This window comes from Lissotriton vulgaris, chromosome 6 (genome assembly GCF_964263255.1).
Source record: "Lissotriton vulgaris chromosome 6, aLisVul1.2, whole genome shotgun sequence".
NCBI lineage: Eukaryota > Metazoa > Chordata > Amphibia > Caudata > Salamandridae > Lissotriton > Lissotriton vulgaris.
In genome coordinates, this window is record NC_141694.1 from 230,410,655 (window position 1) to 230,423,590 (window position 12,936).

General features: G+C 41.7%; 1 protein-coding gene across 1 annotated transcript in view; it reads right to left on the reverse strand.

Annotated features, from left to right (window-relative positions):
* KLHL29 (kelch like family member 29) overlaps window positions 1-12,936 on the reverse strand; it is a 729,019-nt gene that overhangs the window by 60,226 nt on the left and 655,857 nt on the right. The window contains exon 9 of the mRNA XM_086926271.1: window positions 7,965-8,145. Within this exon, the coding sequence (XP_086782397.1) occupies window positions 7,965-8,145 (181 nt within the window). The remainder of the gene's footprint in view (window positions 1-7,964; window positions 8,146-12,936) is intronic.

Consider the following 12,936-nt stretch of genomic DNA (forward strand, 5'->3'; position numbering starts at 1 on the left):
CATCCAAGACTGCTCTTTGTGTGACTGAAAGTCACTGCTGCACACTTGAAATTTCCCCGGCCACACTTGAAATTTCCTTTTAATTGCACCCATAGCATTTCTTAAAAAGTTAACAATGGAGGCAGAAGCCGAATTGTCCTTACCTGCAACAGGCATAACTGATTATCTTTTGCCCATATACGGATAGGGTGCCTTAGGAATCCGAAGTGAGATCAAAAAAGGGTGGCCTGGATGGAAAGAAAAGAGAAAGACTAGGAAAAATGGAGGCCAAGAGGGTTGGCCCAGCCAGATCTCTTTGTGGCTTTGACAGGCGAATACAGTCACGCTCTTTGCACTGTGCATCCTGTACGCTTCCCACACTGCAGCCCTCCATCTCCTCTCTGGTGTGCAGACAGGGAGAATTATGGTCAGCTAAGTGTCGACGGTCAGAAGAAGTGTGCCCTGCAGCACACGAAGCTGCCATGCACTATGTAGTACTCCGCCACAGCATCTTCTTGTCCTCTCTGGCATGAAGACAAGTGGATTATGGTCGGGTAAGTCCCAGCAGTCCAAACAAGTGTGTTTTGCGATGCAGAGAGCTACCTTGCACTATATAAGGCCCCATCTTATCCTTTCTGATGTGCAGGCAGGGTGTAATATGGTCCGGTAAGCCCCAGCAGTCAGAAGCATTTACCGAGGACACGGATGCTACTTTGCTGTATGTATCGCTTCCCTGCGGCACCTCCTTTACCCCTTTGGGTGCGGGTCAGGGTGGATTATGGGAAGGTAAGCCCTAGCAGTGAGGACAACAGAGTACATGAGAACATTGCTGACTAGGGGTCAAAATAAATTAACTTGGGCCTTAACTGGGATGCTTATTGCTGACCTTCAAAGAAGGTTATAGCTTCACAACCTGCAGCACATTTTCATAATTATTGTTATATGCTGGTTTCTAAAAGTTATAGGATCAGATTCTAGATGGGATCCTGCAAGATGGGTAGAACTAGAGCAATCCATCTGTTGAGTAAAAAAAATCAAAGTTCAAGCGGGGAAAAAGAGAAAAATTACAACATACCCTATTAACCAACCCTAACAGATTGAAAATCCCACTCCAGCAATACTAACCGACAGATAGTCCTGCTCCAGAAATAGGAATGCTGAGAGTGGGACAACTAATACAGCTTCATGGAATGCAGTTGATAACTACTGGAAAATAAAAAGTTCAATTGTTTCTTTCAAATGCTAGCTCTCACAAGAGAGAACTGATATTGTAGAACAACAATAGACAAAGATGGTCACAGAACTGACACATTCATAAACTAATAGCATTGCTGTCCAAGGAGCCAGTGAATAATGGCAGCTGTTGCACCTTATACTCCTCATGCAATCTCCGCAATGGCTCAGGCCCATAGATGAAATTAAATGAAAACTGAGTCTTATATAACACAACCGTCACTCCTAACGGAGTTTCCTGGTGCTGTAAATGACAAGGATCAGTTGCATAGAATAAGACATAGATTAGGTCTAGGCTGCAGGCATCAGATATTCCAAAGATCCAAGATTTTTTGCAACCTCCACCGTTGATGGGGGTGCTGTAGTATTATCTGGCCACCAGACCTTTGGTTAAAAAAGTTGTTTTTACTGATGGGTAGAATTTCTGTTTTGTCAGTGTTACAGTAGAGATGATTATCTTTCATCCATTTTATAACTGCTGTGAAACAAGATTTAAAATGTTCTTCGGCATCGGTAGAATCCTTATCCAGTGACAGCATCAACCGAGTATCATCGGTGTATGATGTGATTTTGATCCCATAGGTCGAAATCAACGAGATAAGAGGGGTCATATATATATTAAATAAAAGTGGACTAAGTGAAGCCCCCGGTGGTACACCAGTAGAAACGGTACGTGCTGGTGAGAGAAAAGATCCCAACAAAATCACCTGCTTCCTATTTGACAGGAAAGATGTAATCCATTCCAATGCGGAATCAGATATGCCACAAGATCTTAATCTGGATAGCAGGATGTTATGTGAAATGGAATCAAATGCAGCAGACAAGTCTAAAAGGATCAAGACTGCCTTCTTGCCATTGTCCGTTATGAGTTTAATGGTGTCTTACATATCGAGTAACGCGAACTCAGTCAAGTGTTTTGGTCAGAAGCCGGATTGGCGGGAGCGGAACATTTGTGTTGACTCCGAGTAACTAGAGAGTTCTTTATATACTAGTCTCTCTGTAATCTTACCTAAGATTGGTTACAGGGATATTGGCCTGTAATTAGAGAGATTAGAGGGATTGATGTTCTGTTTTTTCTTCAATGGCTTCACTGTGGCAAATTTCCATTCATCCGGTACAATACCGGTAGAAAGTGAGGAGCTCACAATCTTATTGATCACCGGATTCACAATATCGATGATATGATGTAGTAAAATCGGGGGACATGCGTCTAATTGACAGCCTGAATTACAGGCCAGTATCGCCTCCTTGGTCTGGGAGAGCGTGGCTAATTGAAAGGCTTGGAGCCCAGACCTATCATCTCTATTTTCTGACACCTCTCCCTCAATGAGCCCAGAGTGATTGTGGATCTCGAAGTTCTTTTTAATGGCCTTGATCTTATCTTCAAAGTATATCGCAATTTCATTACATAACTTCTGAGAGGGAGGGATTTATAAGTGTAAGCCATTGGGATCTGTGAAAGATTTTACGATTGTGAAAAATTCTTTTTGATTACGCTTTGCCAGAGTTATTTTATTATGAAAATATTCTTTTTTTGCTAATTTAATGGCTAAATTGTATCGTTTCCTAAAAGTTTTAAAAATCTGTATATCGAGTACATCATATCCCTAACTCCATCTGAGTTCTAACTGTTTAGACTGCAGATGAAGTCCCTCCAGTTCTTTTGAAAACCAAGGGTCGTTATGAATTTTTCTTTTACTCAATCTGACCGTGCGCTCATTCAGGGCTAATTCTTCGCCTATAGACAAGATCCAGCTGTGGAACCGGCGAGAATTCTCTCCCAGTTCTCCCGTGAGTATTGGAACCTTGTCTTGGTCGATTGAGGGCAAAGAAGGATTAATGACTACACAATGCCATTCCCTCCTAGGTGCTCCTACATCATTCTTCCTTGCCACACAATCCTTGTTAGGGACTGATAAAGCTAACAGAATAAAACAGTGATAAGACCAGACCTGTGAATTGGATTTCCTGTCTGAAGTGAACTAAAGTTGGTACAAACAGCATCCAGGGTATGTCCTGCTCTATGTGTTGGTCCTTGGACCATTTGTTTCATGCCCAGCAAATTGACCTTTTCCAGGAAGGATGTAACCCCTGGGCTGTCACTGCAATCCAGGTGCAGATTAAAATCACCAAGTAGCGAGAAATTTGAATATCTAAGCATAGCCTAGCTGAGAGTATCTCCTAGTGAGTCCAAAAATGCCTTACTATTGCCTGGGGGCGATTTATCAAGCCCCAGAAAAAGAGAAGAAATTATTAATAGCACAACAAAAGCGCATGTGTTCTGCTCATCTAAGCACTGGTAAGGTGAAAACTTTCCATTGTAAGGCCTCTCTGTGAAAGATGGCTACTCCTCCCCCCTTGCCGCCCTCTCTATCTTTCCTACAAATTGTAAATTTTGGTGGCAGAGCAACGTCTGGGTTAGAGTCTTTTTTTAGCCAGGGTTCCGTAACACATAGGAAGTCTAAGCCATTATTCAGGATCAATTCCTTAACATCAAAGGCATGTTGACCTAAAGATCGTGAATTAATTAAGCCCCCCCTAACACCCGCCTGGTGACAGACTCCATTTACTTCTTCTCTTATTTTAGAGGACTCGTAGAATGGTATCTGTAACTTACATTTCCCGGGCCTCTAATTTTATTAACTTCTATATGGTGTTCACAATGATTATTGAAGTTTAATTCATGCAGGTATTTTGCTGAGAATATTTAAACTCGTTGGAAACTGGCAGCATGGCTGGCGCTGGTCAAGTGTCAGGCGTGGACGGGTGCCGACGGGCTCGCCTTTGGCGTGCCTTTGGCACGCCCGCTGCGCATCAGTTGCTGTCCTTCCATTTATGGTGTGCTATTGGGTGCTGTATCGAGAGACTAGACTGTCTCTTTAACAAAGATGGCGGCCGAAATTGTCCAAGCGGAAGTAGGGGGAAAATATCGCATCAGCGCTCCCTCCACACAATCAGCAAATGCTGTGGTTGACGGGGGAGCAGACTTAAGAGATGCAAAAGCCTCAAAACAAAAAATTAGGTAAGAGTTAATAATACCCCATGTGTCACCTTTCAAAGAAACACAAATTGCAAATTTTGCACCACAACAGTTGCCCTTGCAATTAACTGGCCCCAAAGTAATTATAACACTAAAAACATTAAAAGCTACAACGCAGTGCACAAGGGAAACATGGTTAAAAACGAGTAAAGGCGAAGAGGTCAGCTTCTGATAACAGCTGACCTAGTCATTGATCAGCTGAGCAACAATAACAAGAAGCCTCACTCCACTGGTCTTCTGTGGGTAGACTAGGACAGGTAATGGACTAGAATGTCCTTTTCACATGGACTATTCCTATCTTTTGTACTCACTACAGTGACATGATTTTTGGCTTCCTTTCAAACTTCAGTGAATTTTTCAAGAAGATGAAGATCTATCTTCCCTGCGGCTGCAATTCCGCCGCAGTGCGACGGTTTAGCAGAGAGGGCGGTTCTGCGGCGGCCAACGGACGTGCGCAGCACTACGGAGGTTGTGCATGTGACAGTCATTGCCCGATAAAAGCATCGAAGGGGTTAACTCATGACCTTTAATCATGCCATCTTGATTAATTCACTTAATTTCTGAGTTTCAAAGTAGGTGTGTAATTGAAAGAATTCCATGGTATTATAAACAATTCAATTAGCACTTAATTAGCACCAGTGTTAACACAATGGCACTTTTTATCCTCCTAATGACAATGGCTTCAGCCTCTACAATAATAGCTGCAAATGTATTTACTTGAATTACACTATACTAATTAATAACATTTGATGTGTATTACTGTCCTCTGATATTTACACGAACATGCTAGTGTAGCTGAAATACATTAAATGTAAATATGATTTCACCCAAGGCAACAGTGCAGTTACTGCATTCCCATTCAACATTGATCTGTTTTTGTAACTTTAGCAAATATGCCTCCGTTTTATAAACCCTAAAAACCTCTGGAAAAGTGCAGACTGAGCAACTATAGAACTGCACGATATCAAATCTGTATTGTGGTAATCCCCGCACATCCATATCCAGCTTTGAATCATTTTCTTCTGAAAACTTCACTCTTTAATTTTGACCCCACAGATAATTCATACTCTCTTCTGATATGTTCATACTCTCTTCTGATATGTTACTTTAAATGTTATTCTTAAATCCATTTACAGTTCAGAGGGCCAAAGAAAAAATATGCCTCAGAGCATTTCGGGAGGACACCATGCACTGTCTATGAAAAAAGTATGAAAAAGAATTATTCAGCTAAGCAAAGTTATATGATATTTAACAATCATTAGTATTAGAAATCAACTTCTGCTTCAGTTCTTAAAATGCTCAAACTGTTCACTCTTTGCAACTGTTAGACCAACGATTTGCCTGCCTCCCTTTACGTTTCTGACCTTGTTTTGCTGGTTTTAGGACTCTGAGCACTGTCCCACTGATAACTAGTGCTACAGTGCATATGCTCTCTTCCTTAAACATCATGATTGACTTACACCTATTTGTTTTATTTAATTTACCAGTAAGTCCCTTGTAAAGTGGTATACCATATACCCAGGGCCTGTAAATTAAATGCTACCAGCGGGCCTGCTACACTGATTGAGCCATCTTCACAAGTAGCCTTTGAAACCTGTCACAGGCCTACCAATGCAGGGCTTGTGTATGCGGTTTACTGCCACTTTGAGTTGGCATTAAAAACTACTTGCCAAACCTTAAACTCCCCTTTTAGTACATATATGTCACCCCCAAGAAAGGCCCTTGGTAACCCAAAGGGCAGGGTGTTATGGAAAATGTACGTTTATGTTTTACATGACCTGGTAGTGATAAACCGTCTTCTTCATTTTTCACTACTGTGAGGCCCACTCCTCTTATAGGCTAGCATAAGAAATTCCTTAATACACTGATAAGCTGTAATTCCTGATCAGAGAGGAGTAGCTTTTTCATGTTTCATGTGTTTGGAATGGTCTTGATAAATCCTCTTTACTGGTGAATTGGGATTTAACATTACAGTTTTAGAAATGCCCCTTTAAGAAAGTGTAAATTTCGCTGCTCTTAGCTCTTTTGTGCCTTAAAGTCCATCTCCAATACATGTAGGAGTTGGGTGAAAGCTACACTTTGTGCATTCCCTCTACACAGCCACAAACACAGGAAGATGGGGCTCATCTGCATTCTGATGGGTTTTCTTGATCAGGGGGGAATGGGAGGGGCAGACACTTACACTTCAATATGTAGTGCCCTGTCTACACACACAAAGCACTGATTTACCCCCCAGGCTTAGCCTGGCAGACTGTACTGGGCTGAAAGGGATTGTGTGCATACAGAGGTCAGCCTTTGATGTCAACTCTACTTCAAAAGCTCTGTTGTGTAGGTCCCTGACCTACACAAATCAAACACTTCCGGACCTACACCTGAACCTCTGTCAGAAGAGCTGCTATGCTGCTCAAAGGACTCAACTGGACTGCTGATCTGGAAGGCTTACTTTTCTGCTTGTGACCCTGCTGTCTGTTGCTCTCTGACTCTGCTGAAGGAGAGCTGGACTCTGCCTACTCACAAGGGCATGTTTGTCCCCCTCCTGTTAAGACTCAGGGATATCAAAGTCTCAACCCCTGCTCCTGTGCCTGGCTCATTGGAAGTGGCCCAGATACTTGCAGCACGGATTTTGAAGCATCTCCTGTCTGCTTGTAGCAGAAATGGTGTATCAACACAATTGAAGGATTAAAATTGGCACCTCGCTTCAGAAGCAGTGCTATGCCCCAAGATATCCACTCATCGGACAGAGTATCACCGCTGAAGCTTGGTAAGATAGACCCATCCCCTCGACTGCGTAGCAGAACCCAGCACACCGCTCGACACCTCAACTCAATCACCCCTCTTCGTAACTGACATCACATTCACAGCGTGGTGAAAATCGATGCATCTTGTTGCTTGTGACCAGGAAAGGTACTTTGTTGACCGAGGCCTGTGTGGGAACTGTAGCCGTCTGGTGCTCCATTGCGGTAGGCCCAAACTTTGACTATGCCCCATTCTAGCACGACCTAATGTAACCTTTTTACTTCTACTTGCTTCTAAGAGCAGTACTGCATTTATTTTTTCAAAATTACATATCTCAACTTCTACACATTGGATTTGTGTTGTTTTGGTCTTATTATACTTAGGTAAATATTCACTATTCTTCTCAACTGTTGTGGAGTCCTTTTGTGGTGTTTTTACTGCTTTTCTATACGAGTTATTGCACAAATACTTTACACATTGCCTTTGAAGTTAAGCCTGCCTGCGCTGTGCCAAGCTACGAGAGGGTGAGCACAGGATAATTTAGGTTGTGTTGTGACTTATCCTGACTAGCATTGTGGTCCCTACTTAGACAGGGCACATACCTCTGTCGAATAGAGACCCCATTTCTAACAGCAACTACAAACACAACAAAAATTCAAATCTAATATTCGTACTTGGGGAGCTTGCCAGTGAATGATTTGTCAGATGTTAAATTCAACAACACGAACAGAGTGTGACAGACGATCAAAAAATGAGAAAGTTAGAGAAGGAGTCTGTGTTTCTTTACAGTGTCTATGAAATATTGTGGTCCTTCTCAATCTGAGCTGTCATAACATCCACAAGGCGGGAAAGAATAAGTAAGACAATCAAAATTCTGACACCTCAGTAGCATGCCATGAAAGGGTTCCTAATTACAATCCAGTGCAGATATTATCAATTTAATAATTAGGTAAACAAATAACGTTCGGATCTTTACCTTTCAACATGGTCGATGTTGCCTGCTGCACCAAGACCTCCAATGGTATAAATTTTGCCATCATACACCAGGCTGTTGTGCCGGCACCTGGCAACATTCATGCGGGAAACAAGGTTCCAGTTATCCAGTAAGGACATATAGCACCAGACATCTGCCAGCGTGACGCCAGACTCCATGCCACCTGAAAACCAAGGAGGACAGCTTAAAGGATTCAAATAAGTGAAATCACCTACTGTCTTAATCTGTGGAATGTCCTTTCAATAAAATCAGAAAATAGGACAAGACATTTCATTTATGGGAAGCAGATGATTCCATGTATTTCCCAAGTGCAAAACCTAGCAAATACACAAAGCCTCAGAGAACAATGGCTGTAGGGTACCCTGGCTTTCATTCCCGAAGATATTGGTGGAATACGCGTGACAATGTGATGGTCTATAACTCTCAAAAGAAAAGCAGAAATGGTGAAAAGCAGAAATAGTGAAAAGGAGTCAATAGGTGAAAATACACTGCTGTTAGTGGTACTGATTATTAATGAGCTGCCCTTAAGTGAAACGTGACAGAAAGAGCAACATCTATTCAGCTGGTCTGACCATTATGGCTACAATATTATCCTGGGTGTTAAATGCAAACCTGCTGAATAATGATGCCAAGGGGTGCAGTAGTTGTCAGATTTGCAATTGCATCAACATTTGCACTTCTGACCGCAGAAAGGGGGTAGATGCTGTTATGCTGTGAGATTTTCCTAGTTCCAAAGTGCACAGACTCAGATGTAGTTGGTTGTGTGAACACCCTGCACCAGGAGTTAATTGCTGAAAAATTATTCGGACAAAAACGTATGGGTTGTGGTACTCCCACACCAGTTGTAATCCTGATGTAGGAGGAAATAAAAAATGTGTGACCAAACTGGGATTTGCGCAAGGATGGAAAGGATTGCTATAGACTTCCAGAAAACTATCAGAACACTTGTGCTGCTGTCTTTCCAGATAAGCCAAACTCTCACTCAAAATGGGAGATTTATAGAGTCCCATTAACTGAGAGGAAAAGCAGTATCTTGGTTTAAAATAGTTTTGTAGAAAAGTTATACATTCCCAAGGTATACACTAACACATACATTATGCATTTGGGTCGAATTATGTAGATATGTAGGCATAGGTCTGTTGCACACTAACCTGCTCCTGGGGGATGCCCACAGGGTAAACTATCTGAAGGCATGAAGGGAGATGAATTCAGACAACTTTATTTTCCTTTTTTCCACATGGAAACTATTATTACATTTTTAGAATCACTTTCACTGCACCTCTTAAAAATATGGACACCAGTGGCACTCTTCCGAACTTAATAAAGTTGCACCAACTTTACTTAAAGGACAGTTTACGAGCGTGAGTGAGTGTGGGGAGGAAGTTAGTAGGGGAAACTAACGCGGAAAGTCTTTGTAACGTGTGTGACCAATACTCGCATTGTTACAACCCTGCATATTGTTATTTATCATCAATATTCATCGCCTTTCCAGCACACTCTAGTTCAGGGGCCTATTTCTGACGGGCGATAATGGTGCACATCTTAAGCAGTGGTAAGCGACTTCTCCCCAGAGATGCAGCCTGCAGAAAGACAGACTGCTGTGAGGCAGCCGCATACTGATAAGACAAGACAAATTATGTATTTCCACTGCTTAAGAGTATGCAGCTTCATTCTGTTACAATAGCTTGTCATCTGATGGTAATATTTCATTCCAGAATCAGGAGCAAACAACAAACACAAATTAGCACAGCACAAAATACATTTATCACTACGAATTTGATGCCAAAACCGGACCATGACTTTCAGGAAAACACAATGCATGTAATCTCCATCATGGGGAGCCCACAAAGGCAGGATTGATAGTGTGCGGGCACAGCAAGCTAATGTGTTTCCTGCTATTACCAAAGTTCTGCATAATGAATACAAGGTTGCCGCATTAAAAACCAAGCCAACATTAAAGGGCAGTAATCCCACTGAATGAGGCATTACGACATCATAAAGAGTTATTTCACTATTAGAAATGAAGATAAAATGGAACTTAATTGTGATTTAAAAAAGGGATGAAGACCAGGGACAAATAACAGCATCTCATTTCAAGTCTCTATATTATCGTGCCATGAGCTGTTTAGCATACATTGTGATGTTGTAATAAGCTATTTTTCTCTCGATTGCAAATGGTAAGGCAAAGCGTGTGGTTAGGATGACCACCGCCCTCCCTCCAGGTCATTACAAACTTTGTTCCCAGTCCTGGATTTTGTGATAGCCTAATGCATTCTAGGTGCTGCAGGGTTTCTTTGCTTTCTTTGAACTATTTACACTAACATCTGACAACACTGGTGTGCCCCAGGACTGTAGAACTTATAATGACTAGGCATAATCATCTGTCATTGCCTCGTGGGGTCAAATCATGATCCTGTTCTGCACCTGCAGACAGGCCCAGAAGGAAGCCATCCACTATTTTTGATGAAGTCTGTACAAAAATGGAAATTCAGCGACATAGCACATGAACTCTGGACATTACTTATTAGAAAAGGAATTCCGTCATTATAATGAATTTCCAAAAGGAAGAAAGTCAGCCAGCCTTCAGAAATCAGGCTGATAAAACCTCATGTCAGTGAAATGTCACAGCGATGAAATATCTTTTCCATGAAAACAGAATACTTTTGTGCAAAATGTTTACTGGGCCAGGACTGAATCCCAAGACCAGAAAAAATACTATTACACCTCCTAAAATGTTGGGAGTTGCATGGATAAAGGTTTATTTATTTTTTAAAGATTGCTCTAGTGAGGTGAAATTTATCTTAACTCCTGTCCTGGTATATATTAGGGAAAAGTAATACATTTCCCAGGTATCTTTCGGAAGGGATGAAATGTTGTAATATTGCAATGCATAATGTGCTGATCTGAGGGCGCTGCTCAAGGCAATAAACTAGGAAAAACACACACCTAAAAATCCATTCTATGCACTACGTTTCAATGATGTTTAATTCGGTCAAACTGTTGACCAGCAATGGTGAACCTTCACTTAAGGCTCCCACCGAGTCTTTTACGGTGCATTACAGGACTGCACTATGACACCGCTCTGGATATGGATGTAGCTTAATTTTTATCAAGACTTGTTATATTGGTGTGCAATTTTTTATTATATTAAGTGTAATGCCACACTTGCTGCGTTTTAAGCATGTAAAGTAGTACCACTGTAACAATACTTCACATATTTAAAATTTACTAAGTAACAAGCCACAATTTACACATATGCCTCTCCACCATGAATCCACACATCCTCTTACATTTTAGGTGCACGTGTTGTATTGTCATCAGAGTAAAGTTAAAAAAAACATTCAGGCTTCTCGGAAAGCTCTTGCCGGGAAGCCTGCGCTTAAAATTAAATAAAGGTCTTCCTCTGGGGCAGCACACCAAGTGCCTTGGTTTACCTTCCTAGTGTCGGCTCATGGCCGACACACGCACTAGAGAAGAAGTGCGGGGTCGGCCATTGCCTACACTCAAGAGGTTAATGTTTAACATGCCATGAAACAGCCTTAAAACTCTTCTTAAATCTCTACAATGCTCACTGCAGGCACTCCTTCCACGTCATGAAAACGTTGGCCCTGACACATATTTTTTTTTATTTAACTAATCAAGGGCCAGTGATTCAATTTGCCTCTTTTTATAAACATGTTTTAGGAGCATAATTACTTGAAGTATGATTGCCAAAGTTTGAGACTCTTCATTTTGCTCACTGAACTGAAAACAAATTAAGGATGACGTCTGCATGCCACATGATCTGTCATGTTTTTGACAGGTAAACTGTTACTGCCTCACGTGACCCTCCAGCCAGCGACAGACACTTGCGCACTGAGGGTTCCTGCAGTGCACGCGCCGAACGCACATTCTGTAAAACTACAAAGAACCAGGAACCAGTGATATTCACAGACATTGACAGTCAAATGCCACAGACATACACCTGACTGAAAGATATTATAGAGGCGGGTACGAGCTGTCGACTCCTGGTTTTCCGTAAAACAATGTGTATGGGCAAACCGCTAAGACAGCATGGTTAACTACCACCTCTCTGTCAGCTTTAGGGGAAACCTTTTATGTGAGGCTGAAAGAGACCTGTCAATCCTCTAAATATGCCACTGGGGCTTCCTGGGAGAACATACACAATGACAACGTCAAAGACCAACAGAGCATTGTAGAGGGGTTGTGCTGCAGTTCTACCGCTGCAGGCAATGAAGAATATCATAAGAACCAGAAATAAAAGTACTATTGTGCTATTGTCACAGTCAGTTTTCCCCACGCTTAAGTGTGTTGAAGCGTGGAAGCATGGTTCTGATGAATTAAGGTTTTTCTAAGGCTTAAGACAATCTTAATAATAACTTGATTTTATAGAGCGCTGAATACTGCACTTCTGCCACTTCTAAGCACTGAAAATAACAGATGCAATCTTACCCAATTTATGGTACTCAACTTCTCCACCTCAGAAGGGTGGAAGGCTTTGACACTTTTCTAGGATTTTAATTCATGATATCACCACATCTGGCAGCAGGAAGCATTCAGACACGGAGCCATTCGGTCAGCAGTCATTAGCTTGTCTTAAAATAGAAATGATAGCCTTTACACCATCCAATACAGGAGCAGCAGTTTTAAACCAGCTCTAACATTGCCTTAATCCAGGAGAAAGCCTTTCGTTAATCAGGCTTAATATTCGGTTTAAGGCAGTCTGGAACCTGTATTAGTAAAGTACAGTGGAAGAATCAAGCCCTTAAGACTGCTTGCTTTCTATCTGCAGCTACTGCATTGTACACATATATATATACATATATATATATATATATATATATATATATATATATATATATATATATATATATCCACGCTCCCTGTCCCACTGGAAAATCAGGGCACTCGCGGGCGGGTGCGGTATGCGGTAATGGGTGACTGCAATAACACT